The 23,833-nt window shown below is 40.8% G+C and overlaps 1 protein-coding gene across 1 annotated transcript in view; it reads left to right on the top strand.

The window, feature by feature from the left end:
• Window positions 1–23,833, top strand: part of dnah7 (dynein, axonemal, heavy chain 7) — a 279,868-nt gene that overhangs the window by 241,406 nt on the left and 14,629 nt on the right. The window contains exon 64 of the mRNA XM_045707381.2: window positions 13,556–13,708. Coding sequence (XP_045563337.2) covers window positions 13,556–13,708 — 153 coding nt within the window. The remainder of the gene's footprint in view (window positions 1–13,555; window positions 13,709–23,833) is intronic.

Consider the following 23,833-nt stretch of genomic DNA (forward strand, 5'->3'; position numbering starts at 1 on the left):
CTTCCTCTCCAGGCCCGTTCTCCGCCCCTGCGGCTAGCTGCTTCCTTCACTACCCTTCTCCAGATGGGTGCACTCATTCATTTGCCCTAATGCATTTAAAAGTATTGGATTGGTTCAAGCATGGAGTTTCCACCATATTCCTTCCACCAGTCCATTAATTTTCAATACATTCCAGGCAGGACAATGGCAACAATAGAGACTAAACAAGATATACACAAAGCAAATGTTTTACTTCATAATTATCAGATATATATATGTGAATCGTAGTAATCTAGCTAGACAGCTAGCTAGTTAACTTGAGGCTAGGCGGAACGCCTAGCCAATATCCAATGGAACAGCGTGGCGCGAAATACAAAAACCTAGAAAATTAAATAAATTCAATTTTTCAAACATATGACTATTTTACACCATTTTAAAGATAAGACTCTCGTTAATCTAACCACATTGTCCGATTTCAAAAAGGCTTTACAGCGAAAGCAAAACATTTGATTATGTTAGGAAAGTATATAGACCAAAATAATCACACAACCATTTTCCAAGCAAGCATATATGTCACAAAAACCCAAAACACAGCTATATGAAGCACTAACCTTTGATCTTCATCAGATGACACTCCTAGGACATTATGTTATACAATACATGGATGTTTTGTTTAATCAAGTTCATATTTATATCAAAAAACAGCTTTTTACATTGGCGTGTGATGTTCAGAACATGCATTCCCACTAAAAACGTCCGGTGAATTTACTAAATTACTCATCATAAACGTTGACAAAATACATAACAATTATTTTAAGAATTATAGATACAGAACTCCTTTATGCAATTGCTATGTCAGATTTTAAAATAGCTTTTCGGCGAAAGCACATTTTTCAATATTCTGAGTACATAGCTAAGCCATCATGGCTAGCTATTTTGACACCCGCCAAGTTCGGGGCACAATAAACTCAGAATTACTATTAGAAATATTGTATTACCTTTGCTGATCTTCGTCAGAATGCACTCCCAGGACTGCTACTTCTACAAGAAATGTTGTTTTTGTTCCAAATAATCCATAGTTTTGTTCGTGAGTACAGATCACTATCCAAAGGGTAACACGCGAGTGCATTTCGAGACAAAACTATTCCAAATGTTCCATTACCGTACTTAGAAGCATGTCAAACACTGTTTAAGATACATTTTTATGGTATTTTTCTTGTAAAATAGCGATAATATTCCAACCGGACAATAGTGTATTCATTCAAAGAGGAAACGAAAAAACAGCGTGCTCGCGTGAATGCGCATATACAATCTCTGTCACCAGGCAGACCACTGAGAAACTGAGCTACTATACTCTGCCCAGAGACAGAAGACGCCTCAATCCGCTTTCTGAAGGCTTTAGAGAGCCAATGGAAGCCTTAGAAAGTACAGCGTAACCACACAGATACTGTAGTTTCGATAGAGAATCAAAAGAAGAACTACAAATTCTCACAGGCCACTTCCTGCTTGGAATTTTCTCAGGTTTTTGCCTGAGAAACTTCAGAGTGTTTTCTATCCAAATCTACTAATAATATGCATATTCTCGCTTCTGGGCAAGAGTAGTAACCAGTTTCAATCGGGTATGTTTTTTATCCGGCCGTGAAAATACTGCCCCCTACACCTTAACAGGTTATTAAACAAGCAAAAATTACCTAAAACAAATGTTATGCGAGGTACAGTAGATGTCAATACTTCATGGGTATCTAGCTAACAATTCTAAGTGGCTAGCCAGTTAACCCTATTTACTTACTATGGGCCTGAACCTTCCTTCTTCTAGCCAAGACATTGGCAATAGAGACCAAACAATATATACACAAAGCAAACATTTTACTCTATAACTATCAGCTAGCTATATGTGAATCGTAATAATGTAGCTAACCAGGTAGTATAGCAGGCAAAAATGACCTAAAACCAATTTGTTATCCAAGGTAGATGTACATTTTTCGTGTGTATTTAGCTTTAAAAAAAATGGTGGCTATTTCGCTAGTTAACATATCAAGATAAAATATTGTAGTCAGGCAACATATGAGATGAACTGTATATAGGCAACATTTTATTCGGAAGTCAGAGTGTATTTTCTCTCGCTTCAGCTCAAATAATGGCCAGTTTTGTCATTTCTTATGTGGTTGCAACATATTTCTTTGCATACTTTCCATTGAAGTTTGCATCGATGCATGCTTCAAAATACAGTACCAGTCAAAAGTTTGGACACACCTACTCATTCCAGGGATTTTCTTTATTTTTACTATTTTCTACATTGTAGAATATTAGTGAAGACATCAAAACTATGAAATAACACATATCATGTAGTAAAAAAAAGTGTTAAAACAAATCAAAATATATTTGATATTCTTCGACGTAGCCACCCTTTGCCTTGATGACAGCTTTGCACACTCTTGGCATTCTTTCAACCAGCTTCATGAGGTAGTCACTTGGAGTGCATTTCAATTAACAGGGTGCCTTGTTAAAAGTTCATCTGTGGAATTTCTATCCTTAATGCGTTTGAGCCAATCAGTTGTGCTGTGACAGGGTATGGTTGTAATTCAGAAGACAGACCTATTTGGAAAAATACCAAGTCTATATTATGGCAAGAACAGCTCAAATAAGCAAAGAGAAACAACAGTCCATCATTAGTTTAAGACATGAAGGTCAGTCAATCCGGAACATTTCAAGAACTTTGACATTTTCTTCAAGTGCAGTCGCAAAAACCATCACGCGCTATGATGAAACAGGCTCTCATGAGGACCGCCACAGGAAAGTTCACTAGAGTTACCAGCCTCAGAAATTGAAGCCCTAATAAATGCTTCACAGAGTTCAAGTAACGAACACATCTCAACATCAACTGTTCAGATGAGACCGTGTGAATCATGGTTGAATTGCTACAAAGAAACCACTACTAAAGGACACCAATAAGAAGTTTTTGATGAATCCAAATTTGAATTTGATTAATCCAAATTTGAGATTTTTGGTTTTAACCACTGTGTCTTTGTGAGATGCAGAGTAGGTGAACGGATGATTTCCGCATGTGTGGTTCCCACCGTGAAGCATGGAGGAGGAGGTGTGATGGTGCCACTGTCTGTGATTTATTTAGAATTCAAGGCACACTTAACCAGCATGGCTACCACAGCATTCTGCAGCGATACACCATCCCATCTGGTTTGCGCTTTGTGAGACTATCTTTTTGTTTTTTAATGACCCTCCATACCTACAGGCTGTGTAAGGGCTATCTGACCAAGAAGGAGAGTGATGGAGTGCTACGTCAGATGACCTGGCCTCCACACTCACCCAATTGGGTTGAGGTTTGAGATGAGTTGGACCGCAGATTTAAACATTTTTAACTAGGCAAGTCAGTTAAGAACAAATTCTTATTTACAATGACGGCCTACACCGGCCAAACCCGGACAACGCTGGGCCAATTGTGTGCTGCCCTACGGGACTCCCAATTACGGCTGGTTGTGTTACAGCCTGGATTCGAACCAGGGTGTCTGTAGTGACACCTCTAGCACTGAGATGCAGTGTCTTAGACCACTGCGCCACTCGGGAGCCGTCATAACACGTTAAGGAAAAGCAGCCAACAAATGCTCAGCATATGTGGGAACTCTTTCAAGACTGTTGGAAAAGCATTCCAGGTGAAACTGATTAACCCCTGGTCGGGCTCATCCAGCGAAAAACCCTATCGCCATTAGCATAACGAAATTTAATATATATTTTTTTCAAATATAGGACTATGTTATCTCGTTTTATAGATACACCTCTCCTGAATCGAACCACGATGTCCGATTTCAAAAAGGCTTTACAGCAAAAGCAAAACATTAGATTATGTTAGAGGAGTATATCGTAAAAGTAGCCACATAGCCATTTTCCGACCAACCACATGCATCACAAATAACCAAAAAACAGCTAAATGCAGCACTAACCTTTGACAATCTTCATCAGATGACACCCCTAGGACATCATGTTACACAATACATGCATTCTTTTGTTCGATAAAGTTCATATTTATATATAAAAACAGCATTTTACATCGGCGCGTAACGTTGACCAACTATTTTCCCTCAAATGCATCCGGTGAAACAGCGCTACAATTTAAAAATGTAATATTGTCATTCTAAGATTTATAGATGAATATCTCTTGAAAGCACCTGTAATGCCAGATTTAAAAATAACTTTACTGGGTAATCACACTTTGCGATAAAAGGGGATGCGATACTCCGAAAAATAGGCTACCGTTACAGGTCAGCGCCATCTTGGAACAATCGCATATCAAATCTAGTCTCGTATACTATTGTCAATAATCCCTTACCTTTGATTATCTTCATCAGAAAGCACTTCTAGGAATCCCAGGTCCACAACAAATGTATTTTCGTTCGAAAAAGTTAATCCTTTATGTTCCAATAGCTTGTTCTTGTTAGCGCGTTCTGAAGGCTGCACCAAAAGTTCCGTCGTGCGCGGGACTCCACTTTAAAAAAAAAATGCATATTTTTTTCATTTAGGTTCGTTCAAACATGTCAAACGTTGTATAACATAAATCTTTAGGGCCTTTTTCAACCAGAGCTCCAATACGATTCTAGGGGGGCGATTGCATTGTGTTTCAAAATGTTTCGAAAGGGGAGTGTAGCCAGGGGCGCCGGCGTCATAATGGTGATGGCCCTCTCCGTGTGACCACGTTCCACTGCGTCTCATTCATTCAGTTTTCACAGTAGAAGGCTCAAATCACTTTGTAAAGACTGGGGACATCTAGTGGAAGCAATAGGAAGTGCTCGATGAACCATTGCTCACTGTGTGATTTACATGCAAACTGAGGAAGTTGAGTCCGCAATTCAGAATTCCACTTCCTGTTACGATCGGTCTCGGGGTTTTGACTGCCATATGAGTTCTGTTATACTCACAGACACCATTCAAACAGTTTTAGAAACTTTACGGTGTTTTCTATCCACAAGTATTAATTATATGCATATCCTAGCTTCTGAGTTTGAGTAGGAGGCCGTTTAAAATCGGCACAAATCTTTTTCAAAAATCGCGGTAGCGCCCCCTATCCTAGGAGGTTAAGAGAATGCCAAGAGTGTGCAAAGCTGTCATCAAGGCATAGGGTGTATACTTTGAAGATTCAAAAATTTATTTTCATTTGTTTAAATAGTAAAAATAAAGAAAAACCCTGGAATGAGTAGGTCCAAACTTTTGACTGGTACTCTATGTACAAAGTACGCATTCGAGAAGTGCCCTCCTTGCTCCGTTTCGCATACTTTGATTTGGACTCATACTCTGACCCTCCTGTGGTCCAATTTGTGTGCTCGGAGCACAGTAGTATGCATTTTGAGAAACACTCAATGAGACTATTCTTGGGTTGCACATTGCGTCACAATATTATGAATGTTCTCTTGAGGTCTGGTGCCCAACTGAACGTTCTACTCCATGCATTCTCAATAGCACTAATGAGAGAGTGCGCTGCATTGGACGTTTTACAGGCTTCTGACCAATTCTCTTTTTTTTGTGTTTTTTTTTACACTGGTCTTAACTTTTTTTTTTTTACATGTCTCCAGCATAATTTCTGACTTAAAACAGCTTCTGAACATCAGAACAGCTTTCACCAACCTTGATTTGGATGACAATTTCTACTTCGACGAGTTGGCAGCTCGGGGCGTTCTGCTTACTCCGGACCAGGCCCTAATCCCCGGTACTCGAAAGAGTAATTGACGGCGCAAGCTGGCATTCTGATGAGACAGCTGCCATTCTAGTGGCGAACGTACAATCACTAAAGAACAAACTGAACAATCTCTGCTCGAGACCATCCTATAAACCAGACCTGAAGAACTGTAATAACAGCGTCATAACACGTTATGACACAGTCATAACCATGTCATAATATGTCATATGGTTACACCTGTTGTGACATATATTGCATTATTTTATGGCTGGTTATGACAACTACATGAGTGTCAAAACCCAATTTTTTTTTAAATGTGTTTTTTCCCTGCCAAGAACTTTCCTTTTGTTTTACAGTTTGTTTCTTAAATCCTTTGTTGTTGTAATTACATCTTTACAGTCATGTTTTTTAAATCATATTTTAAATAACTTGTAGAAAATGTACTTTATGACACTGTCAAGAAGCATTATGGCCATCATAACCATATAAGCCGGATAGGCCTCTCACGTACACTACCGTTCAAAAGTTTGGGGTCACTTAGAAATGTCCTTGTTTTTGAAAGAAACGCAAAAAATGTGTCCATTAAAATAACATGAAATTGATCAGAAATACAGTGTAGACATTATTAACTTCTTATGGGAAGGTAACGTCCCACTTGGCCAATATCCGGTGAAATTGCAGAGTGCGAAATTCAAACTACAGAATTATAAATATTTAACTTTCATAAAATCACAAGTGTAATACATCAAAATAAAGCTTAACTTCTTGTTAATCCAGCCGCGGTGTCAGATTTCAAATAGGCTTTACGGCGAAAGCACAACATGCGATTATCTGAGGACAGGGCCTCACATACAAAAGCATGAAAAACATATTTCAACCAGGCAGGTGCGCCACGAAAGTCAGAAATAGTGATATAATAAATGCCTTACCTTTGATCTTCTTCTGTTGGCACTCAAAGGTCCCAGATACATCACAAATGGTCCTTTTTGTTCGATAATGTCCTTCTTTATATCCATAATAACTCAGTTTAGCTGGCGCGCTTCAGGCTAATTTTTCCAAAAACCAGCCTGAAACTCTTTCTAAAGACTGTTGACATCTAGTGGAAGCCCTAGGAACTGCAATCTGGGAGGATTTTTGCCTTATAATAATAGTGACAGCCATTGTAAACAATGGTAGCCTGAATTTAGTTTTTTGGGGGGATAGTTTGTCCTCGGAGTTTCGCCTGCCATATCAGTTTTGTTATACTCACAGACATTATTTTAACAGTTTTAGAAACTTTAGAGTGTTTTATATCCAAATCTAGAAATCTATCTAATTATATGCATATCCTAGCTTCTGGGCATGAGTAACAGGCAGTTCACTTTGGCCACGCTTTTCATCCGGACGTGAAAATACTGCGCCCTACCCGAGAGGTTAATGTTATAAATGACTATTGTAGCTGGAAACGGCTGATGATTATTATTATTTTTTTGATGGATATCTACATAGGCGTACAGAGGCCCATTATCAGCAACCATCGCTCCTATGTTCCAATGGCACGTTGCGTTAGCTACTCCAAGTTTATCATTTTAAAGGCTAATTGATCATTAGAAAACCCTTTTGCAAATATGTTAGCACAGCTGAAAACTGTTGTTCTGATTAAAGAAGCAATACAACTGGCCGCCTTTAGACAAGTTGAGTATCTGGAGCATCAGCATTTGCGGGTTCGATTACAGGCTCAAAATGGCCAGAAACAAAGACCTTTCTTCTGAAACTCGTCAGTCTATTCTTGTTCTGAGAAATGAAGTCTATTCCATGCGAGAAATTGCCAAGAAACTGAAGATCTCATAAAACACTGTGTACTACTCCCTTCACAGAACAGCGCAAACTGGCTCTAACAAGAATAGAAAGAGGAGTGGGAGGCCCCGGTGCACAATTGAGCAAGAGGACAAGTACATTAGAGTGTCTAGTTTGAGAAACAGACACCTCACAAGTCCTCAACTGGCAGCTTCATTAAATAGTACCCGCAAAACACGTGTCTCAACGTCAACAGTGAACACACGACGGTGATTATGAACGACGATGAGACTGCCTATACGGAGGAGATCAGTGACCTGGCAGTGTGGTGTCAGGACAACAGCCTCTCCTTCAACGTCAGCAAGACAAAGGAGCGGATAGTGGACTACAGGAAACAGAGGGCCGAGCCCGCCCCCATCCACATCGAAGGGCCTGTACTGGAGCAGGTCGAGTGCTTCAAGTTCCTCGGTGTCTATGTCACTAAGGACAACACATACCAACACAGTTGTGAAGAAGGCACGACAACGCCTCTTCCCCATCAGGAGGCTGAAAAGATTTATCACGGGCCCTCAGATCCTCAAACAGAACTACAGTTGCACCATTGAGAGCATCTTTACTAGCTGCATCACCGCTTGGCATTGCAACTGCTTGGCATCTGACCGCAAGGCACTACAGAGTGTAATTTATACGGCCCAGTACATTTATACCAGGCAATGTCAGAGGAAGGCCCAAAAAATGGTCAAAGACTGAAGCCACCCAAATCATAGACTGTTCTCTCTGCTACCACATGGCAAGTGGTACCGATGCACCAAATCTGGAACAAACAGAACCCTGAACAGCTTCTACCCACAAACCATAAAACTGCTAAATAGTTAATCCGGGTAGCTATATCTCCATTGACCCCGTTTTTTTACTAACTATTTTGACTCATCACATACACCACTGCTAATTATATATCCTGTTGCTCAGTCACTTTCCCCTTCCTATATGTACATATCTACCTCAATTACCTCGTACCCCTGCACATTGACTAGGTACTGGTACCCAGTGTATATAGCCAACTTATCATTACTCATTGTGCATATATTCCTCAAGTTATTAGTTTTCTATTATATTTCTTTCTGTATTGTTGGAAATTACATGTAAGTAAGCATTTCACTCTTCGTCTACACCTGTTGTTTACGAAGCATGTGACAAATACAATTTGAGAAAGTACATAAGTGTCTTGGAAACGCAATGACATTTCAAAAGGAAGCAAATAATTTGTAGGAAAACCCTTTGTCATCATTGTGATGTTGTCAGATTGACTTTACAATAACAATAATCAAGGGCGCAACTTTGGTTTTAGAAGTGGGGGGCCATAACCTGGCGGGGGGTCTGGTGGGCCTCCCTCAGAATTTTTGGGCATCTAAAGCTCATTTCCAGCATTTCTACCCAATCTAATATTGGACACTTTTATTGTAAACACTTCTACATGAATGTGGAGGCTACCATGATTATGATAATCCTGAATGAATCCTGAATGAATCGTGAGTAATGATTAGTGAGAACATTATATACGCACAAATATCATACCCCCCCCCAAAAATTCTCTGCTGTTAGTGTAATGGTGAGAGGTTAGCATGTCTTGGGGGTTTGATATTCATGCGTCTAACTTTCTCACTCATAATTATTCTGAATTTATTCAGGATTATCCGGAATCATGGTAGCATCCACATTAATGTAGAAGCTTTTAGAAACATATTATACTCTTATTTACAATAGAAGTTACTCCAAAATGACAAAATACATTATTTACTACTAATTTCTATTGGGCACAAAATAATCTGAAACACAACCAAAACAAACAGCAAATGCATCCAACAAATGTGTAGTTACAAGATTGGTATAGTCATTGCATGCTATGAATGTGGGACCAAATACTTAACTTTTTACTACTTAATACAAGTGAATTTGTCCCAATACTTTTGCCTCCCTAAAATGAAATGGAGGACAATGTTCAAAAAGTGCTGTAATTTCTAAACGGTTCACCTGATATGGATGAATACCCTCAAATGGAAGCTGGCAGTCTATACTTTAACTTCATAGTCATTGTTTGTTTTAAAATCCAAACTTTTGGAGTATAGAGCCAAAAGAAGAGAAAATGCTTCACTTTCCCAATATTACTGAGGGCACTGTAATTCATATCATAGGTGTAATAGTACTGTTGAGCCCTTTTTACTTGCACATAATATAGCTGGATCGCCCCGTCCTGCCCCTAGGGGTCCACCGCCCTGCAGCGCCCCAAACCAAAACACCACACTCATTTTCAGGATCTTAGTGAAACAGTCATTATTGGTTTCAGGTGTGTTAGGCTAAGGCCAGAGTGACTGAGCAGCCCAGCAGCTAGGGATTGCCTAAATAGGTATCTCCCCTGAAATGGCCATGTTTTCAATACAGACTCCTTTTGTTGTACAGTATTCCATATAAGGCATCCAGACCATATGACAGTTACAGTATAGCCTTAATCTTGTAATAAAACAAATATACTTTAGAACTTGACATTTCTGCCACACATTGTGGGAGGATAACCAACCTTCCAATTAATGGCAATACATTTCTTAGCCCCTATAAATGCTAGGTTACACAGTTTCTTCTGATAAGTCTCCAGTATCAACGTTTTCAAGCAAACAAAAGCAGGGAGAAGGGAGATACTAAGATGCTGGGATAAAAGAACATCCTCTTTCCCAGAATTCAGCTAGCCTTCACAAGACCATAACATATGCAATCTGTCCCTGTTTGTGTTTTACACCTCCAGCAGAGGAATTACATTTCTGAGTGCATGTAATTCAGTTTCACTGGCATATAGTACGTTGTATGGATGGTCTTAAACTGCAGTAATTTATGTCTGATATTATATGAACATGACTGGGCATTCAATAATACAGTATCTATATCCATTCATTGTCATCAATAGCTTCTACCAGGTCTTCCTCACATTTTCATTTGACATGTTTTGAGAGAGGCTTTTCCCAATATATCTTGATACAGTTTGGAAATCAACTTTGAAACTATTTTTAAGGTAGCCTGACAAACCTCCAATCTTGAAACATCTGGCTTGTCCAGTGTTTGCTGCACAGAGAATATAGTGTGGTATCTGCAAAAATTCACCTCAGCTTCGTCACAGAATTGTATTTCTTGGCTGCCTGACCCTGCTGAGACCCCTGTCACCATCTAATCCTCCTAAGATGAGGCATGACAAAACATGACCTTGGTGTGCATTTATATATTATATTATCAAAGAATAGAATCAATGGTTCAAAAATTGAAATGACCATTATTCCCAGATCCCAGACTGGAGCTTTAAGACACCTGTCACCAACAGATCCTGCTAAGACATGATGAGCATAATGTGTTGTGTACTGACTGTGCACCATGACAGTGAAGCCTGAATAGCTGTATATTGCTGTGTTTGTGTGAAAAGTAGGGAATTAGCTAGGGAAGCTGACAGTTCAATAATGTTACATTGCTATATTAACTAATCCAAACTCACATTGCACTGAAAAAATGTCAATCTTTTGGCTGCTGGTTTCATCGTTTCATTCAGGTCTTGTGTGATTGAGGCAAAACGAATAGCTAACTTTAGCAAACTTTTGGCCAGCTCTCTTTCTAATGGTACATCAACTTGTGAAAGCTAGCCAGGTTCATTTACTTCTATTGAAACGGGACAAAACAAAGGCTACAAAACATTTCCATACAAACAACAGCTGTTAGATAGCAATATAAAGTGGCTATTATTACTATCTGACAGATAGCTAGAGGCTAGAGCTGAACTGGCTGTGGCAGCTACTAGCTAGCTAATTAATTCACCTCAGTCGAGAGGGGATGAAACAGTAGCTAACGTTACATGTCAGTTATACTAGCTAATAGCTCAACCCTGGAAATAAACACAAGTTTTTTTTTTTTTTTTCTGTCAAGTTAAACAGCAGTTACCTTGACAGCTACATCAGTCAACTAAAGAGTAGCCAGTTTCTGCTCTGCTTGCTTTTCCAACTCGGAGAAAGAGCGCAACACACTGATTGCAGCTTCATCAGTTCAACTCTCCCGTGCTGGTCCAGCCAGCCTTACAGAAGCTTTGCCTTTCACACAGCCTGTCTGCCCTCTCTGTGGTGTCCGCATGGTCCCAAATCTGGCTGAAAACTTCAAACAGCCTACCCGATCACTCTGAGGCGTCTGCATGGTCCTAAAGCAAACCGTTGCCGCTTTTTGTATCACATTGCAATGATAAAACTGGGGGTACAAAAGTGCAATTTCAGGATGTGGGGTGACATGACCTCCCCGTCCCCAGTGATAGTTGCGCCCCTGACAATAACCAAATGATTGGATAGACAAATAATTACTGAATTAATCTAACGCAGCAGATGACAGGGTGAGTTTAGAATTCTCTAACATATGACAAAAGCAGCTTCAATTTGACTGAGATTGTGACTTGCAACCTGACTTTTCTTCCGAATTCCGAAAAAAAATATATTCCGATTTTGATGCACCAAGTCTGATATGTTTTCCCCCCACTTTTCCGGAAAATCTGCATAACGTCACAAACGCTGCTGCAGCGGCCATTCTCATGCTTTCGAAGTATTCGGACGAAAACTGACTTGTGAGAAAGAGCTTTTAGATGTAGTATAACTAGCTAACTAGCTAAGAGTGAGGGGAGAGTACTGGACTTAATGTTAGCATTGCTAGCTAGTAGATTTGGCGACATCATAATGACGACAAAGTTGTTTCCTACTAATTATTTGTGTACTTTAGCAATGCCATCGTATTTTCAAGACACTAATTTAGACAAAACAATAATTTTGGGAGTCACGATGGCTGAGACGTCAGAATTTAGAATCTTCATAACAATGGCATGACGCGACTGAGTGATGGAGGTGCAACCCATGAATAGGGCTTGTTCTAAGTGTACTGGTTCAAATGGACTTGATGAGAAGTTTATTTTGAGTGCAAAGGGCTAGCCACTGTTTTACCCCACTGAAAAGCAGAGCTGGGCTCAAAAGCATTCGATTCCTGTCGACTAAAGTTGTTCAATGGTAAATTCACTAGATTAAAGTGACTCTCATACTCCGTGATGTATACCCTCAAAGCCTAATCCAACAACATAAATGTAAACAAGAAATATACAAACAATGGAGCCAATACATCCCATGAGAGAACACACTTAGTGTTCTTCAGTCTTGTATTCAAGCGCTGGACTAATCTCTGCCTCGATCCTACTCCGTGTGAATGCTTCAGCTCTGAGGTGGTACTCGAGAGGGCACCCTCTGTGTCTAAGTGGGCCCTAGTAATTCCTTCAGAGACAAACAGTAGCTCTAGGGAGCCTCCCTAGGGCACTGTCACTGTAGAGCTCCCACACTGAGTGTGTTACCCCTTATAATCTGTTCGGTAGGGGTTTTGAACTAAGTCCCTGTCTCAACGAGTCGACTATTCAGATGAAGCTCCAGTCCTGTGGGGTTAAAGCCGGAACGGGATGATGAGTAGGGTTATCGAGAGGTGACAGTGATTTGAGTGGAGTGGAGCCTCTTGCGTAGCCTTTCTCAAGTACCCGTTATTTGGCTGTCACATCTCCGGAGGGATGTTCTAAACGGACAAGCCTGGATCTCTTCCTGGCTGCTACACTCTAGAGTCTGGGACTCTCTTCTTCCTAGATCTGAGATGGGCTATAGTGTTCACTGTTCAGCATACCTACTGTACATAGGACTTTAAGATATTAGTGTTTCGCTTTGTGTATACAGTATGTATGGGTATTATGATTTATGTATTATTTAGGCTAGCCCATTATAACTCCCGAGTGGCGCAGTGGTCTAAGGCTATGCATCTCAGTGCTAGAGGTGTCACTATAGACACCCTGGTTCGAATCCAGACTGTATCACAACCAGCCATGATTGGGAGTCCCATAGGGTGGCGCACAATTAGACCAGCGTCTTCTGGGTTTGGCTGGTGTAGGCCATCATTGTAAATAAGAATTTGTTCTTGACTGACTTGCCTAGTTAAATAAAATAACTGCAATGTATTGCCATACCTCTTGTCTGTTTTTGCATGTGTGGTGTGTGCACGTGTCTGTGTGTGTGTGTGTGTCAGGGCCTGGTGGTGATGTCTGGTGAGCTGGAGGAGGTGGTGAACAGCATTCTGAAAGGTCGTATCCCTGGCATGTGGATAAAGAAGTCCTACCCCAGCCTCAAACCCCTGGGGAGCTACGTCAATGACTTCCTGGATAGGCTCAAGTTCCTACAGGTACATGCTCCGGTGTGAAGTTTCCCCTAGGTAGTGAAGAATGGCGCCGGGGGGATGGCTGCCATTTTACGGGCTCCTAACCACTTGTTTTTTTCCAGCATTGTTTGTAACTAATTTTGTACATCATGTCGATGCTACCGTCTCTTATGACCGAAAAGAGCTTCTGGATATCAGAACTTCTGGATGAGCTCCATCTGAGACCATCCTACCAACAGGACATTAAAAACTGTAATATCTAATGTTTCACCGAGTTGTGGCTAAACGCCGACACAGATAATATACAGTTGGCTGGGTTTTCCGTGCATCTGCAGGACAGAATAGCTACGGCCGGTAAGATGAGGGGTGGGGGTGTGTGTCTGTTATTTGTCAATAATAGCTGGTGCGCAATGTCTAATATTAAGGTAGTCTAGAGGTATTGCTCGCCTGAGGTAGAGTACCTCATGATAAGCTGTAGACGACACTATCTACAAAGAGATTTTTCATCTGGATCCTGGACTTCCTGACAGGCCGACCCCAGGTGGTAAGGCCAACACATCTGCCATGCTAATTCTTAACCCTTGTGCGGCCTCATCCAGCGAAAAATCATATCGCCATTAGCATAACAAAATGTAATAATTTTTTTTTCAATTTTTTTTTTCAAATTATATCATTTTATAGATACACCTTTCCTGAATCGAACCACGTTGTCCGATTTCAAAAAGGCTTTACAGCAAAAGCAAAACATTAGATTATGTTAGAGGAGTATATCGTAAAAGTAGCCATATAGCCATTTTCCGACCAACCACATGCATCACAAATAACCAAAAAACAGCTAAATGCAGCACTAACCTTTTACAAACTTCATCAGATGACACTCCTAGGACATCATGTTACACAATACATGCATTCTTTTGTTCGATAAAGTTCATATTTATATATAAAAACAGCATTTTACATCGGCGCGTAATGTTGACTAACTATTTTCCCTCATGCATCCGGTGAAACAGTGCTACAATTTACTAAATTACTATTCGAAAACATTTTTAAAATGTAATATTGTCATTCTAAGATTTATAGATGAATATCTCTTGAAAGCACCTGTAATGCCAGATTTAAAAATAACTTTACTGGGTAATCACACTTTGCGATAAAAGGGGATGTGATACTCAGAACAATAGGCTAGCAATAGCAATAGGCTAGCCATCTTGGAACAATCGTCTTGTATACTATTGTCAATAATCCCTTACCTTTGATTATCTTCATCCTTAGGCACTTCCAGGAATCCCAGGTCCACAACAAATGTATTTTAGTTCGAAAAAGTTCATCCTTTACGTCCCAATAGCTTGTTCTTGTTAGCGCGTTCTGAAGGCTTCACCAAAAGTTCCGACGTGCGCGGGGCTACTCTTTCAACAAAATGCATTTTTTTCTTATTTAGGTTCGCTCAAACATGTCAAACGTTGTATAACATAAATCTGTAGGGCCTTTTTCAACGAGAGCTCCAATAAGATTCGAGGGGGACGATTGCATTGTGTTTCAAAACGTTTCGAAAGGGGAGGGTAACCAGGGGCGCCGGCGTCATAATGGTGATGGCCCTCTCCGTGTGACCACGTTCCACAGCGTGTCATTCTGTCAGTTTTCACAGTAGAAGGCTCAAATCACTTTGTAAAGACTGGGGACATCTAGTGGAAGCAATAGGAAGTGCTCAATGAACCATAGCTCACGGTGTGATTAATAGGCAACGTGATGAAGTTGAGTTCGCAATTCAGAATTCCACTTCCTGTTTCGATCTGTCTCGGGGTTTTGACTGCCATATGAGTTCTGTTATACTCACAGACACCATTCAAACAGTTTTAGAAACTTTAGGGTGTTTTCTATCCACAGGTATTAATTATATGCATATCCTAGCTTCTGAGTTTGAGTAGTAGGCCGTTTAAAATGGGCACACATTTTTTTCAAAATGCGCTGTGGCGCCCCCTATCCTAGGCGACCGTCAAGAGGTTAACCTGTTAGGGCTAGGGGGCAGCATTTGCACGTCTGGATAAAAAAAATGTACCCGATTTAATCTGGTTACTAATCCTACCCAGTAACTAGAATATGCATATACTTATTATATATGGATAGAAAACACTCTAAAGTTTCTAAAACTGTTTGAATGGTGTCTGTGAGTATAACAGAACTCATTTGGCAGGCAAAACCCTGAGACATTTTCTGACAGGAAGTGGATACCTGATGTGTTGTATTGACTTTAAACCTATCCCATTGAAAAACACAGGGGCTGAGGAATATTTTGGCACTTCCTATTGCTTCCACTAGATGTCACCAGCCTTTACAAAGTGTTTTGAGTCTTCTGGAGGGAGATCTGACCGAACAAGAGCCATGGAACGATGATGGCCCATTAGACACCTGGCGCGCGAGTTCATGTTGGGTACCCTCGTTCCAATACGTTATAAAAGAGTATGCATTCGTCCACCTTGAATATTATTCATGTTCTGGTTAAAAAAGGCCCTAATGATTTATGCTATACAACGTTTGACATGTTTGAACGAACGGAAATATATTTTTTCCCCTCGTTCATGACGAGAAGTCCGGCTGGCTTAGATCATGTGCTAACAAGACGGAGATTTTTGGACATAAATGATGAGCTTTTTTGAACAAAACTACATTCGTTATGGACCTGTGATACCTGGAAGTGACATCTGATGAAGAGAATCAAAGGTAATGGATTATTTACATAGTATTTTCGATTTTAGATCTCCCCAACATGACGTCTAGTCTGTATCGCAACGCGTATTTTTCTGGGCGCAGTGCTCAGATTATTGCAAAGTGTGATTTCCCAGTAAGGTTATTTTTAAATCTGGCAAGTTGATTGCGTTCAAGAGATGTAAATCTATAATTCTTTATATGACAATATAATATTTTACCAATGTTTTCTAATTTTAATTATTTAATTTGTGACGCTGACTTGACTGCCGGTTATTGGAGGGAAACGATTTCCTCAACATCAATGCCATAGTAAAACGCTGTTTTTGGATATAAATATGAACTTGATAGAACTAAAAATGCATGCATTGTCTAACATAATGTCCTAGGAGTGTCATCTGATGGAGATTGTAAAAGGTTAGTGCATCATTTTAGCTGGTTTTATGGTTTTGGTGACCCTGTCTTTGAATTGACAAAACATTACACACAACTCTTGTAAATGTACTGTCCTAACATACTCTAAATTTATGCTTTCGCCGTAAAACCTTTTTGAAATCGTAAAACGTGGTTAGATTAAGGAGATGTTTATCTTTCAAAGGGTGTAAAATAGTTGTATGTTTGAAAAATTTGAATTTTGACATTTATTTGGATTCAAATTTGCCGCTCTTGAAATGCACCTGCTGTTGATGGAGTGCACCACGGGTGGCACGCTAGCGTCCCACCTAGCCCATAGAGGTTAACAAGGGAGCCCTTCAGGGGTGCGTGCTCAGTCCCCTGCTGTACTCCCTGTTCACTCATGACTGCACGACTCCAACACCATCATTAAGTTTGCCGATGACACAACAGTGATGGGCCTGATCACCGACAACGATGTGACAGCCTATAGGGAGGTGGTCAGAGATCTGGCAGTGTGGTGCCTGAACAACAACCTCTCCCTCAACGTGAGCAACACAAAGGAGATGATCGTGGACTACAGGAAAAGGAGGGCCGAACACGCCCCCATTCACATCAACGGGGCTGTAGTGGAGCGGGTCGAGAGTTTCAAGTTCCTTGGTGTCCACGTCACCAACAAACTATCATGGTCCAAACACATCAAAAGGTTTTGAAGAGGGCACGACAACGCCTTTTACCCCTCAGGAGAATGAAAAGATTTGGCGTGGGTCCCCAGATCCGCACCATCGAGAGCATACTGACCGGTTACATCACCGCCTGATATGGCAACTGCTCAGCATCCAACCGTAAGGCGCTACAGAGGGTATGTGTGTACAACCCAGTTCATCACTGGGGCCAAGCTTCCTGCCATCCAGGACCTATATACTAGGCGGTGTCAGAAGAAGGCCCAAAAAGTTGTCAAACTCCAGTCACTCAAGTCATAGACTGTTCTCTCTGCTACCGCACGGCAAGCGGCACCGGAGCGCCAAGTCTAGGTCCTAAAGGCTCCTTAACAGCTTCTACCCCCAAGCCATTAATCAAATGGCCACCCGGACTTATTTTTACACTACTGCTACTCGCTGTTTATTATCTATGCATAATCACTTTACCCCTACCTACATGTACAATCTACCTCGACTAACCTGTACCCCCGCAAATATTTTTTACTTTAGGTTATTTAGTAAATAACTGTGTTGTTGGTTAAGGGCTTGTAAGTAAGCATTTCACGGTAAGGTCTACACCTGATGTATTCGGTGCATGTGACAAATACAGTATGATTTAATTTGATCTAGGATTAGCTTCCCCTCCCCCAAACCTAACGTTAATCATTATAGTGGAAAATGCTCAACTGACCAAAGATCAGCGTCTAGAGGCAACGTCACCTAATACTCTCAGATACACAATAAGTAATGCTTGTTGACAAGTCAAAATTTTGACTTCACTTCCTGGCGTTAGCGAATTGGCTAGCTAGCTACTTGGGCCCATATAAAGTTAGCTGATATACAGAATGCTTCACACTTCACATACACTACATGACAAAAGTATGTGGACACCTGCTCGTCGAACATCTCATTCTAAAATCATGGGCATTAATATGGAGTTTGCTGCTATAACACTCTTCTGGGTAGACTTTCCACTAGATGTTGGAACATTGCTACAGGGACTTGCTTCCATTCAGCCACAAGAGCATTAGTGAGGTCAGGCACTGATGTTGGGCGATTAGGCCTAGCTCGCAGTCAGCGTTCCAATTCATCCCAAAGGTGTTTGATGGAGTTGAGGTCAGGGCTCTGTGCAGAACAGTCAAGTTATTCCACACCGAATTCGAAAAACCATTTCTGTATGGACCTCGCTTTGTGCATTGTCATGCTGAAACAGGGAAGGGCCTTCCTCATTGTCACGATTCTCTAAGACAGAACCCAGAAGCAGACCAGGACAAGGTGAATAAACTGAAGGTGAGTATTTATTGGTAGTCTTGATGTGTAATTTGAGTGATCCAGGAGACGGAGCGGCAGCGGAGGTGAGTTGATGAGAGTAAATGGGTTGATCCAATGAAGTAACTGTATCCACCGACGGCCAGGCAAGGGAGTTGAACTTTCCGAGAGAATGATGTTCGTTGCTAACGATCCGGCAGGGAATGGATGTCAGCTCAGGGTTTAAGAAGAGGTGAAGATCAGGACCAGGTGTGCAGAAGGTTGATGAGATGCAGGTGCGGGTAATCAATAGATATCCCGCCTAACTTCATTGCCTGGCAACCAGACAGGGTGCGTTCAGGAACCTTAGACAACACTCAAACAAGAAACAGTCATCTCAGGCAAAAACAGACTCAGGAAGCGGGATTCCTGACACTCATACTGTTGCCACAAAGTTGGAATTACAGAATTGTCTTGAATTTTATTGTATGCTGTAGCGTTAAGATGTCCCTTCCCTGGAACTAATGGACCGAATCATGAAAAACAGCCCCAGAGCATTATTCCTCCTCCACCAAACTTTACAGTTGGCACTTTGCATTCAGCAAGTAGCGTTCTCCTGGTATCCGCCAAACCCAGATTTGTTCGTTAAACTGGCAGATGGTGAAGAGTGATCCATCAATCCATTTTAGCCCAAACAACTACCTCTTCCCCTACTGTATTTATTCATTTATTTTGCTCCTTTGAACCCCATTTTTTCTACTTTGCACTTTCTTCCACTACAAATCTACCATTCCAGTGTTTTACTTGCTATATTGTATTTACTTTGCCGCCATGGCCTTTTTTGCCTTTATTTCCCTTATCTCACCTCATTTGCTCACATTGTATATAGACTTATTTTTCTACTGTACTGTTTGTTTGTTTTACTCCATGTGTAACTCTGTGTTGTTGTATGTGTCGAACTGCTTTGCTTTATCTTGGCCAGGTCGCAATTGTAAATGATTACTTGTTCTCAACTTGCTTACCTGGTTAAATAAAGGTGAAATAAAAAAATCCAATGGCGGTGAGCTTTACACCACTATAGCTGACATTTGGCATTGCGCATGGTGATCTTAGGCTTGTGTGCGGCTGCTCGGCCATGGAAACCCATTTTATGAAGCTCCTGGTGAACAGTTATTGTGCTGACATTGCTTCCAGAGGCAGTTTGGAACTCTGTTGTGAGTATTGCAACCGAGGACAGACGAATTTTACGTGCTTCAGTGCTCAGCGGTCCCATTTTGAGAGCTTTGTGGTTAAGCCGATGTTGCTCCTAGACGTTTCCACTTCGCACTTACAGTTGACCGGGTCAGCTCTAGCAGGGCAGAAATTTGACAAACTGACTTGTTGGAAAGGTTGCATCCTATGACGGTGCCACATTGAAAGTCACTGAGCCATTCAGTAAGGTCATTCTACTGCCAATGTTTGTCTATGGAGATTGCATGGCTGTGTGCTCGATTCTATACACCTGTCAGCACCTGATAGAGCCAAATTCCTATTTTCTGTATATATAGTGTATATAGAGGACATGTGTACTAAGCAGACGTAAAAAGAAAACACAAAAAAAAAAAACATGAAGCAAAGTAGGTCTGTGCTTGAGGCGCTATGCCTTTTTAGGTCTTTTTAGCTCAGTCTCCTCTCCTGATGTACCAACAAAAATCTGTGAATACATACAAGGTGTATACATTTGAAGACTGCCACTTACAGATGAAGTCGGAAGTTTACATACACTTAGGTTGGAGTCATTAAAACTCGTTTTTCAACCACTCCACAAATTTCTTGTTAACAAACTATAGTTTTGGCAAGTCGGTTGGGACATCTACTTTGGGCATGACACAAGTAATTTTTCCAACAATTGTTTACAGAAAGATTATTTCAATTATAATTCATTGTATCACAATTCCAGTGGGTCAGAAGTTTACATACACTAAGTTGACTGTGCGTTTAAACAGCTTGGAAAATTCCAGAAAATTATGTAATGGCTTTAGAAGCTTCTGATAGGCTAATTGACATAATTTGAGTCAATTGGAGTGGATGTATTTCAAGGCCTACCTTCAAACTCAGTGCCTCTTTGCTTGACATCATGGGAAAATGAAAATAAATCAGCCAAGACCTCAACAAAAGTTTGGTTCAATTTCCAAACACCTGAAGGTACCACGTTCATCTGTACAAACAATAATATGCAAGTATAAACACCATGGGACCACACAACTGTCATGCTGTTCAGGAAGGAGACGCGTTCTGTCTCCTAGAGGAGAACGTACTTTGGTGCTAAAAGTGCAAATCAATTCCAGAACAACAGCAAAGGACCTTGTGAAGATATTGGATGAAACCGATACAAAAGTATCAATATCCACAGTAAAATGAGTTCTGTATCGACATAACCTGAAAGGCCGCTCAGCAAGGAAGAAGCCACTGATCCAAAACCGCTATAAAAAAAAGCCAGACTACGGTTTGCAACTGAACATGGGTACAAAGATGGTACTTTTTGGAGAAATATCCTCTGGTCGGATGAAACAAAAAATAGAACTGTTTGGCTATAATGACCATTGTTATGTTTGGAGGAAAAAGGGGGAGGCTTGCCAGCCGAAGAACACCATCCCAACCATGAAGCACGGGGGTGGCAGCATCATGTTGTGGGGGTGCTTTGCTGCAGGAGGGAATGGTGCACTTCACACAATAGATGGCATCATGAGGGGGGAAATTATGTAGACATATAGAAGCAACATCTCAAGACATCAGTCAGGAAGTTAAAGTTTGGTCGCAAATGGGTCTTCCAAATGGACAATGACCCCAAGCATACTTCCAAAGTTGTGGCAAAATGGCTTATGGACAACAATGTCAAGGTATTGGAGTGGCCATCACAAAGCCCTGACCTCAATCTTATAGAAGATTTCTGGGCAGAACTGAAAAAGCATGTGTGAGTAAGGAGGCCTACAAACCTGACTCAGTTACACCAGCTCTGTCAGGAGGAATGGGCCAAAATTCACCCAACTTATTGTGGGAAGCTTGTGGAAGGCTACCCAAAACGTTTGACCCAAGTTAAACAATTTAAAGGCAATACTACCAAATACTAATTGAGTGTATGTAAACTTCTGACCCACTGGGAATGTGATGAAAGAAATGAAAGCTGAAATAAATCATTCACTCTGCTATTATTCTGACATATCACATTTTTTAAATAAAGTGGTGATCCTAACTGACCTAAGACAGGGAATTTTTACTAGGATTAAATGTCAGGAATTGTGAAAAACTGAGTTTAAATGTATTTGGCTAAGGTGTATGTAAACTTCCGACTTCAACTGTATAAAAATCGTCCGATTAATCGGTATCTGCTTTTTTTGGTCCTCCAATAATCGGTATCGGTTTCGATGTTGAAAAATCATAATCAGTCGACCTCTTGTGTCTTAAACAGTTGCGCCAGTCAGGCACTGTATAACCTGACTGGTCGGGAGTGGGCTACAGTACTACAGTAAGAGCAAATTAATTCTAAAAGAATGAAAATCTTAGTGTAACAACAGTTTAAGTAAGTAATATTGAAGTCATGCACAATTTTCATTTTTACTTAGAGACACATTTGGGAAGCACAGCCAAGAGCTACCCAGTGACACAAGCCTACCAGACGAGCTAAATAACTTCTATGCTCGCTTCGAGACAAGTAACACTGAAACATGCATGAGAGCGTCTGCTGTTCCAGATGACTATGTGATCACGCTCTCCGCAGCCGATGTGAGTAAGACCTATTAAACAGTCTGCAAGGCCAGACAGATTACCAGGATGTGTACTCTAACTTCTCTAGGGCCAGTGGGACGATTTCGTCCCACCTACGTAACAGCCAGTGAAATCCCGTGGCGCGTTATTCAAATACCTTAGAAATGCTATTACTTCAATTTCTCAAACATATGACTATTTTACACCATTTTAAAGACAAGACTCTCGTTAATCTAACCACACTGTCCGATTTCAAAAAGGCTTTACAACGAAAGCAAAACATTAGATTTTGTCAGCAGAGTACCCGGCCAGAAATAATCAGACACCCATTTTTCAAGCTAGCATATAATGTCACAAAAACCCAGAAGACAGCTAAATGCAGCACTAACCTTTGATCTTCATCAGATGACAACCCTAGGATATTATGTTAAACAATACATGCATGTTTTGTTCAATCAAGTTCATATTTATATAAAAAACCAGCTTTTTACATTAGCATGTGACGTTCAGAACTAGCATACCCCCCGCAAACTTCCGGTGAATTTACAAAAAATTTACTAAATTACTCACGATAAACATTCACAAAAAGCATAACAATTATTTTAAGAATTATAGATACAGAACTCCTCTATGCACTCGATATGTCCGATTTTAAAATAGCTTTTCGGTGAAAGCACATTTTGCAATATTCTAAGTAGATAGCCCGGCATCACAGGGCTAGCTATTTAGACACCCACCAAGTTTAGCCTTCACCAAACTCCGATTTACTATTAGAAAAGTTTGATTACCTTTGGTGTTCTTCGTCAGAATGCACTCCCAGGACTTCTACTTCAATAACAAATGTTGGTTTGGTCCCAAATAATCCATAGTTATATCCAAACAGCGGCGTTTTGTTCGTGCGTTCAAGACACTATCCGAAAGGGTAAATAAGGGTGACAAGCACGGCGCATTTCGTGACAAAAATTCTAAATATTCCATTACCGTACTTCGAAGCATGTCAACCGCTGTTTAAAATCAATTTTTATGCCATTTTTCTCGTAAAAAAGCGATAATATTCCGACCGGGAATCTGCGTTTAGGTAAAAAGACGAAAGAAAATAAAGCACGGGGTCGACTCGTGCACGCGCCTAAGCCCATTGTCCTCTGATCGGCCACTTGCCAAAAGCGCAAATGTGTTTCAGCCTGGGGCTGCCTCGATATCATTCAGCTTTTTCCCGGGCTCTGAGAGCCTATGGGAGCCGTAGGAAGTGTCACGTTACAGCAAAGATCCTCAGTCTTCAATAAACAGAGACAAGAAGAACAAGATCTTGTCAGAGAGGGCACTTCCTGTAAGGAATCTTCTCAGGTTTTTGCCTGCCATA

The sequence above is a fragment of the Salmo salar genome, chromosome 25 (genome assembly GCF_965601325.2).
Source record: "Salmo salar chromosome 25, fSalSal1, whole genome shotgun sequence".
In the NCBI taxonomy this organism is placed as follows: Eukaryota; Metazoa; Chordata; class Actinopteri; order Salmoniformes; family Salmonidae; genus Salmo; species Salmo salar.